The sequence below is a fragment of the Microtus pennsylvanicus genome, chromosome 14 (assembly GCF_037038515.1).
Source record: "Microtus pennsylvanicus isolate mMicPen1 chromosome 14, mMicPen1.hap1, whole genome shotgun sequence".
NCBI classification, from domain to species: Eukaryota; Metazoa; Chordata; class Mammalia; order Rodentia; family Cricetidae; genus Microtus; species Microtus pennsylvanicus.
Genome location: NC_134592.1, coordinates 39,956,642 through 39,971,443, shown reverse-complemented (window position 1 = coordinate 39,971,443; position 14,802 = coordinate 39,956,642). Strand labels below are relative to the sequence as shown.

The 14,802-nt window shown below is 45.3% G+C and overlaps 1 protein-coding gene across 1 annotated transcript in view; it reads left to right on the top strand.

Moving 5' to 3' along the window:
* Window positions 1-12,999, top strand: part of Rhoj (ras homolog family member J) — an 84,815-nt gene extending 71,816 nt beyond the window's left edge. Inside the window, exons 4-5 of the mRNA XM_075947505.1 lie at window positions 1,226-1,321; window positions 7,541-12,999. Coding sequence (XP_075803620.1) covers window positions 1,226-1,321; window positions 7,541-7,687 — 243 coding nt within the window. The 3' untranslated portion in view covers window positions 7,688-12,999. The remainder of the gene's footprint in view (window positions 1-1,225; window positions 1,322-7,540) is intronic.
* Window positions 13,000-14,802: the final 1,803 nt, after the last annotated feature.

The window sequence follows — 14,802 nt, the reverse complement described above, 5'->3', positions numbered from 1 at the left end:
TGAACCATCTGTAGTTTAAGTGGGTTTGGTTCTTTGCTGGTTCTAGGGGCATGAGTACCCGTAGGTCAGGACTTTGTTATGGCTGCCGGTCTTTAAACCTCCTTCTTGTGCTCCTGTTTCTGAGTCCTCATATTGAATCCTACTTGACAAAAAGAAAAATGTAAAGCCATAAATAAAAGAAAAATGCTTTCTAAAAACAACATGGGCAGATGGGGATATGTATTTTCTCTTAAAAACAGACAATGTAGAACTAACTCATTTATCCACACTGCTGGGTACAATTCACATCTCTGCTCTGAACAATAGCTGTTGTTTGTTTGTTTAAATGAAGTCACTTACCTTCAATTGTAAATATTAGTGTTTGTCCATAATGAGGAGCTTGGATCCTGCTGCCAGCATACACAACTGGACATCACACCCCTCGGGGTGACTTGAGTCCTTCAATCACTGCACAGACAGACACCCAGTCAAATGATGAAGGAAACCAGAAAAGCAAATGGGAACACCAAGACTTTGCATAAAAGCATCATCCTAATCGGTTGGGTCGTAGTGCGGCCTTGTGACTTCCCTTAAGAAGCAAACCCTGTGTGCCCACATACTCAGTGGCATTTGAAAGCAAGCACAGTGTTTAGTAAACTGTCCAGTTTATTACCCGCTGCCTTCAAAGCAGGTCCCCCTTGAGGGTTTCTGCTGTTGGACTGTGAGAGCCCTTTGGCCTCTCATCACTGGGACTCCCCTGCAGGCATTGCCAATCCATTTGTTATTTGTTGAAAAGGGCTCAGGGAGCAAATATCCATCCCTTTGAAGGGCAAGATTTGATTCAGAAAAGGGGGGGAAAAAAGAATGGATCCAAAGCCATGGGAAAGTATTATATAATGAGTGATATAAGTTGCAAAGTTACAATCAAATAATTAATCACTGCAAGGCCCCCTGGCCATCTGGTTAGCACCTCTGCACTATCTGTGAATTCTAGAAAGAAAGAGAAAATTCAAAACTTCAGATGGCACAGCAGCCAGGGTAAATGCTGTGAAGAAGAAAGTATAAGACCACCCTGCTACATCCATGTGCAATAAATAAATATAAAAATAAACCACTTCACACTCTCGGATATAGCTTGGAGAACACTCAGCAGCACCAAAGACCTTGCCAGGGAAGGGTACTATCTTATATCTTCACTTAAAATAACTGAGAAGGCCTAAAAATAGTGAATGTATCTTTGTCCCAGATTGATCTCCGGGATGACCCCAAAACCTTGGCCCGTCTCCTGTACATGAAAGAGAAGCCCCTCACCTACGAGCATGGCGTGAAGTTGGCGAAAGCGGTATGGCCACATTTGAATTGCATGTTCAAGGATGGGGGAGCTGTGAAGGGCTTTGCCTTAAACTGCCATGTGTTCCGAATCTTCGTGTTTTCTTTCTTCCTCTGTTCTAGATGAGCTAGAAGGGGCCATGTTGGTGAGTGTTCCTGTCAGCAGGCACCTTCTGCTTTTCATTAAGAAACTCCATGAGTTTCAACAGCTAAGCACTTCCCATTTTGCTTCAGCTTTGTCTAGAAAACGCACTTGCCCCATTAAGCAGGAATTAAGGGGACTCGTTAGACATACATCGACAAACCTCCCTGTTTATGGCCAGAGTAACTCACCTAGATGACCTCACAGGAGGCATTTTGGGATTTTCCCTCTCCTCCTGCGGCAGGGAAAAACTTGGATGAAAATCATCTGACAGAGTTATCCTTGTCCAATACTTCTCTTCTTATAATGCATAGCCACTTAGTCTAGACACTGTTACAAACAGCGTATGGAAAAAGTAACACACAGCTAAGAGTAACGGGGTGAGGCATCTAAGTGGCGAAGTGGCAGCTTGACAGATGAAGTCAGCTAGCTCAGAGGAAATGGAGTCTTCTCCACTGGCTGTTCTCCACTTCTGAGAGGGAGCCATCACCAGTGATCTTGTAGAAGTGCTTCAAAATGCATCTGCCAGACACTGGACCTTTGTCTCCCTGCCACCACCATGGTGCGTGCAAAGCAGCCACTAAAATGAACACATGTGCACGTGACTTCTTTCTGCAGAAGGAGACTGAAGGACCACACTTCCTCCCTGATGTAGTCGCCAATCCTTCAACCCAAGGAGACTTTAAATTTTTAATGTTTTACTTTCTCAGTAACTAACCCTGCAAAATGTGTGCCCTCAGGCAGTTGTTCACCTTCTCAAACCCAGTCAACAATGGCATTAACTACAAATTACTCCTTAGCCAAAAGAAAGAGGCATTTCTCTTATTAAAACTTGTCTAGAGGTACCTACCAGATGTAATATGACGGCTTCTCTAGAAGTGGATTAACTCTGATGTCTTATGGGCACGATGTATAAAGACATCTCTCTCTCTCTCTCTCTCTCTCTCTCTCTCTCTCTCTCTCTCTCTCTCTCTCTCTCTCTCACACACACACACACACACACACACACACACACACTTGAACTCTTTCTGCTTCTTCCAGAACAAGAACAGGGCATTCGAGAAGATGATGGGATGCTAAGCCTCTTAGGGGAGAGGAAACAGCCCTGGGGAGACAAGCAGGTCCAAATGGCTGACACGTTTGAATCCAGCTGTGTGCACACTACCATCTGGGCACCTGAGTGTCATGCCCATTGTCTCTTCTCCAGCCGTGTGTGTGTGTGCGTGTGCGTGTGTGTGTGTGTGTGCGTGCGTGTGTGTGTGTGTGCGTGTGTGTGTGTGTGCGTGTGTGTGTGTGAGTGTGTGTGTGTGCGTGCGTGCGTGTGTGCGTGTGTATGCGTGTGTGCGTGTGTGTGTGCATGTGCGTGCGTGTGTGCGTGTGTATGCGTGTGTGCGTGTGTGTGTGCATGCGCGTGCGCGTGCGCGTGTGCGTGTGTGTGTGTGTGTGTGTGTGTGTGTGTTCACTCCCTAGGAAAATGAGCGGGTCTGAGGTTCTACTCCAACACCCAGGCAGATACTCTCATTATCCTACATGTTAATGTATGTAACCGTCTGTGACTCCTAGCAGGCACCCCACTGTTTCTGTAGGAGTTTGTTCTCTCTGTCCCTTGTCTCTGGGGCTGTCCTCAACTTCATGTATCTTGGTGGCTTCCTAGCCTCACTTCTCATTTGGGAAGTTGGCTTTTGGTTTTTCCCTCTCCAAAACCTTCCATTTTGTTTCAGATTTACTTTAAAGAACAGCGGCTGAGTTCACCACTTGGTTGCCTTTTGCCAGCCTCTCCTAGCAACTGCTCTCAGATTCACAGTCATGTGGAGCCTATGACATCCTAGCTAAAAGAAAGCCAAGTGAGATTCTTAACTGGTTTCGTGACAATTCATGGAGTAACAGAAATGTTTTTACTTTCTTCGGTCTTTGATTCCTCTACCACATAGTTTACTAGAATAGCAAGAATTTACACAGTGTTGATCATGTGTGTCAAAGCACCTCCTTGCAGTGTGTGTTATTGTCAATACTTTCCTCTGTTCCTTCTAGCTACTAGTTTTTGGTTTTGATTTCAGAAAGCTCTCACGTAGCCCAGGCTGGCCCTGAACTCATATCTACCTGAGGATGACCCCGGTCCTCTACCTTTCTCTCATAGCTGGTATCACACCTGGTTTTTATTTTATTTATTTATTTTATGCAGAGCTGGGAACCAAAATCCAGGCTTTGAACATCCTGGGCAAGAATGCCGCCAGCTAGGCTCCCTCCCCTCCCCACCCTTCTAGTTATTTCTATGCCTCTTCAGCATGTCCCACCCCATCAGAGGAAGAAAAAAGGACTCGCTTGCCGTTTCACTTGATTAGACACGTTGGGAGTCGGTTTGTTTTCTTTTCTTCCCATCAGATCGTGTGCGTTCTGTCTTTGTGGCATGTTGCCCGGCACTGGGAACAATGCATCTTCAGTATCATAAGGAAGGTATCAGAAAGGCGCTCTGTTCGCAGCCTCGGTCTCTCCTGTGTTTTGTTTTGTTCCCGTGAAATGTGTCAGTTTGGTAAACCCTGCTTCAGATCGCTCACACGTGTGTCAAAACAAGGAGTCTCGGCTTCTGCAGATGGGTCCCAAATGCCTGGCAGCGTGGGTCATTTTTCTCCAAGAACCAGGAAAGGCTGCCGATGCGAACAAGGAGGGCTGTGTCTCCTTGACACGATTTTCCATTCCGTCTTCAGCGAGCCTGAAGCATTCTTTCTAACATGCCCGTGCCCTTTCCCTGAACCAGGACAAACACTCCTCTCTGACCCTCTGAGCACGTAGAACACGGCAACAAGCAGTCACCTCACAACTGGGTTCTGTTCCTCACACGAACGTCCCAGGTCACACCCAAAATCTGTTGGCTTCTTTTCCTGGAACCATCAGCATGCCGTAATGTTACATTAACCTCCTGACATGGCAATGCCTTTATGGACTGTCTCATTCTCTCCCCACATGTCAGAACCGGGAGACACAAGTTTGGGCTCCTCCTTGGTCATTCAGAGGCACAGGTGGACATGGTAATACTCTAATCCACTGTCAGTTAGCAGCATTGCGGGGAGGAAGAGAGCAAGCTCCACTCGTCTCTCGGGGTCCCAGAATGAATGAACAGAGTCAGTCAAACTCCCGGAATTTTTGGACTCACTCTTGAGTTTTGGAATCATCAGTGGGAAGGTCGTCCAATTACAACAGCCTCCAGCACTTTCCAGGGTTGTGTTGTTGTTGTTGTTGATATTGTTGTTCCCTCTGCATGACTGACAAGAGTCATTACAAGCAAGCAGCCATTCAGTAAACCATTCCTCGTTGTGCCTTTCGCATGTGTGCAGATCAAGCTAGGATACAAGCCCCAAAGGCAGCAGATGACATTTCGTGTAATTGTTAGAAAAGAAATTCTCTATCCCCTTTCCCTCTGTCTCATATCCTGTTTTTAACGAATTTTTTGAAGTCGTTTCCAAATCTAAAGGCCAGGCCATTGCCAAAACAAAATCCATAGGATAGACTTTCAGTGTCCACTGATGGTTTCAGCTCCCTGCTTTTGGCATTTCCCGTTGGCTTATAAAACAGCCCTTCTTATCAGAAAAGAACACATACCAAAAACTTACATGCCGTCTGTAGGAAGAGTTTTGAAAGGAATTTCAGGACCTGACCAATTTTATTTCATACCGAGACTTCATATCTGTGACATTTCAAACAATCCTGTTTCAGTGACAGTCAGCTTGGCCAGCTTGTTCCTGGGCTGGGTAATAGGAGTCACAGAAGCTCAGAGAATAAGAAAAACAGCACAGCCCAAGAGCCAAGAAGATGGCTCATCGTGTAAGAGCACTTGCTATGCAAATATATGAGCTACACATGAGTTTAAATCCCAGCACCCACATAGAAGCCAGGCTTGGCCCCTTGTGCAGTAACCCTAGCACTGGACAGAGACTGGCAGATCCCAGCAGTTCACTGGCCAGCCAGGTCTAGGCTGAATGAAAGACCCTTTTTCCAGGGCGCAGGACAGAGAGTGACAGAGAAAGACACCTGATATCCTCCTAGGCCTACACACGTGTGCACACACAGAGAGATACACATACATACACACACACACACACACAGAGAGAGACATACATACAGATACATACACAGAGACACACAGACATAAATACAAATGCACAGATACACATACAACACAGAGACACACATAGATACATACACACAGAGAGATACGCACACATATACACACACACACAGATACACACAGACACAAAGACACACAGAGACACATACACAGATACATGAAGCACGATTAATAAAAACTCAGAGAGAAATTGGGGTTCAACCTGAAAGTCAGAAAAATAAAATAACCAGTCACTGGCTCTTACGTCTACTTCAGTCCAAAATGGCGATCCTGCCTCCAGAAATCTCAGAATGAGACTGTGACTGAGCTGTCTCCTCCCGTCTTAATAATCCTCTCTAGGGCTGAGATTAAAGGCATGTACTGCCCAGCTTCTATGGCAACTAGTGTGGCTACTGGGATTAAAGTGTGTGTCAATACTACCTGATCTGTAAAGTTGATCAGTGGGGGGGGGGGGGCTGTTTTATTCTCTGATCTTCAGACAGCTGTATTTATTAAAATACAAATGAAATGCCACTATAGATACATACACAGAGAGAGAGAGACACAGAGATACACACATACACACACACACACACCTCAAGAGACAGACATTTTAAACATAATTCTCTGTCTTTCTGTTTAAATGTTCACTTTGCTTTGCTTGGGCTGCACCCACTCTTGTCTAAGATAAACCCCAAGTTTCTCTTCTCCACATTATATGACCTTCCTGCATCCAACATCTGTATCCCGGATGACTCACAGAATGTATCTCTCGGTTGTGTACCTTAACTGAAACTCTAAATCTCCAGCTCTCTAGAAAAATAGAAAAATGAACAGCCATGATCCAGAGTGACCTTATGGGAGCTGGGGAAGTCACCCATCTCATGACAGTGGGGACACGAGTCACAGTCCCTTTCTCCTGGTCCCCCAGAAGCCCTGTTTATCATTTCTCCAAGCACCCAGCTATAACACAATGATGCTTTTGCTACTCTTTCCCTCCCCCCGCCCAGTTCACTGCTATAGTTGCCAGGTTCAATATCCAGCAGACCTCTTCTGCATTTACTTGGTCTCATAGTGGAAAACCACAAAAAGAAAGGTGTTTCTCTGGATGTTTTTAATATTCAGAGGCCCCTCAGCGCATTGTTGGCTCATATGAGCTTATAAAATGTGAATACCCAGGCCTCCTCCTTTACTGAAGCCAACAAACAGCCAAGCACACCCTTCCTGGCCAGTGATTTCTTTAATGGAAATCAACAGTTTCTGGCCTGAATGTCTATGTTTCTCATAAGGAGTTTATGATTCTCAAATACCCCATAGTATGAAATGAAATTTTTTAAGTTTTAAGAGGCTAGAGGGTTGGCTCAGCACTGACTACTCTTCCAGAGGACCTGGGTTCGATTCTCAGAACCCACGACTGTCTGTAACTCTAGTACCAGGGGAATCTAATGCCCTCTTCTGGCCTCTATTGGCACTGCATGTGTGCAGGCATACCATGCACGCAAAATACCCATACACTTCTTAATATTTTATTTGTTTTTAATTAATAATTAATGAGTAATTTTTATAATAATTCAAAATAAAACATTAACCCAGTATAAAATGCATATCGCTTAACATAAAGGCTGTACAGCGAAGAAAGGCATCTCTATCAATGAATATCTCCTATGATTTTTCTGTCTTCATGTTTTAGTGTTTTAATTTAAAATTTGTTTTTCAAAGTATATTGATACTGAATAATAATAGAAAACAGGTATGATATTGCCAAAGATATACACAGCAATCAAGAATAATCCAAGATGGCTACCGCCCACACTTCTGATGTGCACCCTTGACCCAGGGACCCTGCTTTATTCCACACAGAAGGGCCTCCTCATGTCACTGTCCCTGCTCTGCTCCATACACGAACGAAAGGACACTAGAAACAGGCTGGATGTGGGGACCCGGCAAGGCAGAGGGTTCACACTTACGACTCTTTCTTTGTGTTTAAGATCGGAGCACAGTGTTACCTGGAATGTTCTGCCCTGACGCAGAAGGGCCTCAAGGCGGTCTTCGATGAAGCCATCCTCACTATTTTCCACCCCAAGAAAAAAAAGAAAGGCTGTTCCGAGTGCCACCGCTGCTGTACAGTTATCTGAAGTTGCCCAAGGCCCGTCTCTCCACCATCCAAGGGTACGCAGAGCAGCAGTCTCTGCGACCCAGCTCCAGCCAAAAACGGAGGGCAAGACCGGAAAGGAATTCCTGCGTCCCGAGACCTGTCCTGTGCCCTGCCAGTTCCCCAGCTCAGCATCCTGTCCGCCACTGCCACATCCCCAGGCCAGAGCATCCACACTGTGCACGGAGGATGCCGAGCCACATTCAGACAGTGCCGGGGAGGTGTTGGAAGCAAGTCATCATCGTCCTGTATTTCACATCTCCCTTCCACGGATGTAAACCGACAGGAAAGCATGGCGGGAAAGCCAAGCATTCTGTCCTGCACCGGTGGCCTTACTTCATGCATGCCTTTGCCAAATTTAGAAACACAACACCAACATTTTTCCTGAGACTGTTGTTTGGGCCAAGGGTCCTAATGCTCCTCACTATTGCAGTTTCCTGATGGCCAATTCCTTGAGCCTCGCAAATCCAACTCAAAATAGTTAAAAGACAATCTGGATTATACGCACTCTTATTGACGGTGGGTCTCTGCCAATGTTCTTAGAGCCAACATGTACCTCTGAATGCCTAAAAAAAAAAACTCACTTTACAACTTTCATAAACTTAACAGACCTATAATTTTTTTAGCCTTTTTAAGAGAAAACATTCTATGAATTATCACAGTTTCCCCAGTTTTGCCAAAGATTCATCCTACGAATGCTTCAGGTGATGGGGGCCTGCTCTTGCAAACTTCTACTGTCGTTCAAACTGAAGACAGACTGTCTTTGAAGAAAGAAATAGACTTCGGCTTTTCATCTAAATTGGCCAGGACAAGAATATGGCGAAAGCCGTCTTCCTGATCCAGCAGAGTGGGCCTGCCCCACCCCTCACAGAAGGTCTGAGCTCTCCTTCCATTCACCAGTCACTCTTCCTCCTGGGTCCAGATCCCTGTGTTCCCCAGTCACAGCCTGACCTTAAAGGAAAAAGAAGAAGAGGAGGAGGAGGAGCTGTGGATACCAGACATGAAAAATGAGTGTTCCAGAATCCTGCAGGGTCAAAGTGCCTTAACTTTTCTGCTTGCTTCATCTGAAAGCGCTGCTCAGCTTGCCCCATATGAAGCTTCCGTTCAGGACAGTTTCCAGTTGCAGCCAGTATGGAAATCACTGTCTCTCTCCCTCTTTCCTTAACTCCTCCCCCAAATGTCCATGGAGGGTGGGCTTACGTGGACCCCATTCTAGGCTGAGGCACGGCACCTGATGGGGAGTTTGGCCCCGAGCAGAAAGAGCTCCTAGTGAGAAATCCTACACCTTTCAATGTGACAATTCCAAACAGCCAGGGACATTCTGCATTTTACTTAGAGGCTGCAATTGGCCCCAATTAGTCTTATTTGCTTGCAGATGCCCTGGAATTACCCAGGGAAGCTGATTTATCCTTTTATTTTCTTTATTGCATCAGCAAATCATAGCTTAAGAGTGTGAAATTATTTCACTTTTTGTAGACTAAAACTCCATCTGTTGGGAAAAGCATCCCAATCTTTCCAGTCTTTTCTGCTCATGGAGAAATCACAGAAGATAATTGTATGATATAGGTCTTCTTAAGACCTTTCATGACACTCCTTCAGTCTTTGAAGGTTTTAATGGTTTGCTGTTTAGAATTTCTGAAATGTATTTTTGCTTCCTCTACATGTCAGTACTATTTCACGTCTCTCCCATATAACAGCAAAGAATTTTCTGAAATACACACATACATGCGTGCACACATATACACGCATAACATGCATACATGCACGTACACACATAAGCCACTTAAAAGGAAACAAGAGTTCTGCCAAAGCTTGCCACCTAGAGTAGCAAGGACTGTCTGCCTTTCTACGTGGAAATCAAATATGCGTGAGCCTTAATGCTGTGGAAGCCACCATTCCCCTTCAGCTCAGTGATGAGTATATGCCCTGTAATGACATTATTGCTGTGTGCCACTTTTGCTACAGTATGGCATAGTTACACTTTGCTAGGGGGCTGCTCCTCACTTCTTACTGTTGTGGAGGAAAAACTGAAAGCAATGTATTGGCTCCGCCAGGGAGAAATTCCCAAATATGCGCAGCTAACAGGCAAATGGCTCACCTCGCCATCACCTCCAATAGACCAATGAGAGTTCTCTAGCAGGACCTGGTTTGTTTCGCAAAAGTGTCTGCTGCCCCAAGACTGAATAACAAGTGTTCTGAGGATTGAAAACAAAAGGACGCACAGACATGGAAAGAAAGATTTGCTGATAGTCCATGCCATCTTCCCAAGTCAACACATGGCAGCTGGCATCCACGTGAGGACAGGAAAGGCCTCAGAACCTGCAGTACAGTACAGTCCTTCGGTGTGCACATGAGACACGTGGCTGGGGCCAACTGAGAGCGGTGGGCTGTGCAGAGCACAGGCAAACCGTGGCATCACCCACATCGAGATGGAGTTCTGCAAGCAGATCAGTAGAGCTGCATCTGTTTCTCCTGCAGCTTTCAGCCATATTTTAAATGCTTAATTTCGTGTAGTTAAGCTCCTATAAACAAATAGTAATCCACCACACTGGTAAGGTGTGGTAAAGTAACGAGAGCTTGATCTTCTCACCAGTATGCCTGCAATCCAGAAGAAACTGCCATGTAATTAAGTCGCTAATTTGACAGATTTTGTTTTCACTGTCGCTCAGTAGAGTTGATGGACAGCTTAAGCTAAAACACAAATCAAAGCCATGTCCATAGAAAGATGATTTTTTTTTCCTTGGGATGCTTCCCTCCAAGAAAAGCTTTGCTCTAAGAACAGTTATAGACGTCATTAACTACCACAACCTAAACCAGGACTTACGAAGGTGCAAAGTCAAAACCTAAGCTCTGCGTTTCCAATGGGAAGTGGGTTTTGGTCCAGTGACTTGGAGGATAATAGGTATGGTTACAATCTATAAAGACATTTATTTGGGGGGTTTCTGGCCTGTGGAAGCACCATCAAATGAAGTGAATATAGCCATCACAGTTCCCAGCGCACCACCAACAAGGAAATAAAGGAAAACAATCACAACTAAACCTAAAACTATTTGGGGGAGGGAAACTAAGCCAAGCATGGTAGCGCATGTCTGTGATCCCTATTCTTAGGAGGCAGAGGCACAAGGATTTTGCTCAGTTTGAGGCCATCCTGGTCTACAGGGCAGGTTCCCATCCAGCCAAGCTACATAGGGAGACCCTGTCTCAAAATAAACAAACACATAAATAAACAAATAACTAAATACTAAATCCAGAATGTGAATCCAACAAAAATGTCCTTATTTGAGGTGCACGTTTCTAGGAGCAAAAGCCTTAGGGAATTAATTCAGTGTCTTCAAGGAGAATTCTCCGAATTGAGGCGAACCTCTTAAAATACCATATAAAAGAGCTAGGAATGCTGGCGCACACATATACTCCCAGCACTCAAAAAGCTAAGGCAGGAGGATTGTGAATTTAAGGTCACCCTCAGCTATTCAGTGGCACTCGGCTTCAAAAAGAATTCACAGAAGCCACGTGGCATTCTCTGAGCCAACATTCCTGAGACCAGCGTGATGGAAACTTCGAGTTGTGTTTTTGCCTTAAAGACGTATTTGATGTCATGCTGGGCATTATTATCTAACAAGGTCTATGTTGTTTTGAAAACCATTTTCTTGTTCAGATGCCTGGATATGAAGTGTGTTTGCTCTCAAAAGGGTTCAAATGCCCCACTTATTCTCTTGGTAGTCTCTAACTTCATTGGGAAGGCTTCCCAAGTATTTGTATTCCCAGAAACAGTGTCTTTTCTGAAGTAATAGAGACAGAGAGAAAAAGAGGTCAGCAAAACTGAGTGGCACACAAAGGAAGGTAAGCACCTTGAGAAATGAAACGTTTAGAGAACAGAGAGGAAGTTAAACTAAAGACAGGGCAAACCACAGGCTTGCTCACTCTCGGGAGAGTTCACTCCTGCCCAACGTCCAGAGGCCGAGGGAAGACAGAGATCAGGGAATGTCAAGAACACGTCATGGGCAGCCATGACAAACCCTGTGGCTATGCTAGGAATTCTGCTCTGAATGGAGGCCCGTGGGTGCTCTTTTAACAGCACGCTAGTGTAGAGACCTTTCACCTTCTCTGCCTCTGCGTAGCGGAGAAGTCAAGGGAATTTTACCAAGAAATGGGAATGAATAAATAAATAATCTCAAAAGTCTCACAAGCTAAGCCCCGATGAGGCTCACTCCGGAATACTTGGGCTTAGGTATGCAGATGATATTGGTTCACGTTCACAAAGCTATCCCTCAGTTCCAAGATTATATTAATATGCACAGATGCTATAAGTACAAAAATGTAAGATAACACAATAGAATCCATGGTGCTTCCGTGGTCAGTGATGAACAGAACAGTAGCCAGAACATCAAGCTCTCTGCTCAGCCACCAGGGTCTTAGCCTGTCTCTCGGGGGACCAGGGAGGAGTGAACCGGGGTCTGGCTCATGTGTGAAAGGGTGGGGTGTAAGTTCACCCTTGGCCTCGAGGCCCGATGCCAAGAAATTTGAATAAACGCTGTGCAATGACTCTTGGTTGCTGCCTGTGCTTTACTACGAAGGGGCTACGATGCCAGAGACAAGGGTGGCTTTGGTGAGAGTGTGTTAGAAGCATGGCCCAGAACCTTCATAACACCGAAGCCAGAGCAGAGCGTGGTCTTTAGCAATGAACCCCGAGGGTTCAGCATGCGAAGTATCTTTGCTGAACTAAACCCAATCAGTGTTACAGCCGATGTGATATCTGTTGCATTGTGAAGAAAGGGAACCGGAACCAGCAGCTCTGGCCTCTCAGGGGCCTCCACAAGGCAGCATTGGGAGTTCCTTAGACCTCTGGAGGGAAAACAGAAACACTTTCTAAGTAGAAAATACGTCTTCAGCAGGTAATCGATGTGCATCTAAAATCAACTTTCCCTGCCATCTTCGATACATTTGTTAAGCAATCAGATTATTTTCTCCTCAAGGAGCCTCAGGCAAGAAAGTTAATGAATTCTGCACTCTCATCGCTCAGGAGAGTGGCCTGTGCTCTGAGTAAGCATCAAGCACTGATGATACACAGAGGGACATCAGCCAACTGCAACAACTGCTTCTCCCATACAAGGTGCACAGAGTGAAGCCAGCTTGCTTCCCGCCAACTTATTCATAGCTGCTGCTCCTATAGTCTCCTCTGTAACTGACTATTCTCTGTACTTGTTTCATAATTAATGGAATATTATTTCATGTACTCTAGCCTCACTGTTTATCTGTATCACATTTTTGACGTGTCATTAAATGGTCTTTTTTTTTCTCTCCCGCTCTCATTTGTGGGGTCGTTAAGGATTTCCATCAGCCACTTATGACAACTGCCTTTTGAAGGTATCTTTCTACAATGGGAAACTGTCCAGCTCCTTACTACCCAGAATGCAATCCAAGGATTGGCAGCATCAGCACCACTTGGTAGCTAGTCAGGACTGTAGAATCTTGGGGGCCCAGCTGAGACCAACTGAACCGGAACTTGCATCTTAACAAGACCCCGAGTGATTCAGACATACATTAAAAGTGAGGACACCCAGCCTGTGAGACATCCAGGTTCATTATCAGTCTTTATAGCCAAGCGTAGAAGCGGATGATGAAGAAGCCGTCAGTGCAGACGGTCTCTCAGATGCTGCCATGTAGGTACTCCTTAGGTCAATATTTAAATCGTTCATTTACTGGCTGAGTAAAGGGTTATCAACATCTTTTCATTTCGTCATATGCCTCCCAGCTGCAGGGAAAGAACAGCCCATTTGGAAGCAAGCAGAAGAGCAGCATCTGGCTTGAAAGACCTGCTAAATCTAAAACATTCCGTTCTGACAGCCATCCTGGTATTTATAAGTGTCCTACTTCGCTTCTCTGTTGCTTTGATAAAACGCTGACCAAAAGCAGTTGGGGGAAGGGGAGGACTTACGTGGCTTATAGGTTCCAGCCAGTCAACAAGGAAAGCCAGGGCAGGAGCTCAAGCAGAAATCTGGAGGCGCGAACTGAAGCAGGGGCTGTGCAGGGGTGCTGCACACTGGCTGGCTCTCTGTGGCTTGCTTAGAATCCCCTACCCAGGAGTGGCACCACCCATGGTGAGCTAGGCCCTCCGACATCAATCATTGATGGAGAAAATGCCCCACGTAGATGCTTGGAGGCCCATCTAATGGACTGGGTGTGCTTCCCAGCACCAGGATTACAGGTGTACAGTGTACTTGGCTCTTTCCATGGGTGCTAGAGTTCTGAACTTATGCCTTATGCCTGCACAGTAGGTGCTCATCTCTTGTCTGGGACAGTAAAATCAAATCCCAGGCCAGGTTTTCTGCAATCCTGTTTTCATTTCAATAGAAATGGTTCGCAGAAATAATCAAACGCTGAAGAAGAAACACCCCACCCCACCCCCGTCTAAGCCTACTTAACTCTCCTCCCCATGTTCTAAGCTTACACCCTCAAAACCAACTGAGCACATTCATGGAACATTAGTCCTTTTGGCTCTTCCCTGAAATTGGCTCTGGTTTTGTAATGCGGAAGTTTGCAGGCTGCTTCTATTGGACTTGGTTTCTCGTCTAGAGTAGTTAATGTGTCCATGGGGAGACATTTCATGATAGTTTTCTTGAGCTTGCTCAAGCAGGCCCCAAAAGCTGAGCAAAAATCTTCCTGAAACATTTCCAAAGTGTTTTTAAATGCCAGATGTTTTAAGGCTCCCAAACCACCACCACGTATTTTAATAGTGATAAGCATATTCCAAAAGGAAATGGAACTGCCTGTCAGCTTGGGTCACCTAACTTGATGGCTCACCTCTTCACACAGTAGACAGCAAAGACAAAGAGCACACACTTCAGGTAGAAAGAACATGTCTACGAACAGCTAAACCTTAAGTCAAGTGCTTGCTTCGAAAAGTGGATTTCCTAGACTATAAAGGCATCAATTAAAAAACATATATTTTTCCAGGTAAGACAACATCTTGTCTGGACCACTCATAGAGTTTTCTCCTGCTATCCTTATGTTATCCCAGTGAGAGTAGACATAGAGACTTCTGTTTCTTGGCCAACACAGTAGAAAGCTGATGATTCGAGAGGCACTGTGGCATGTATT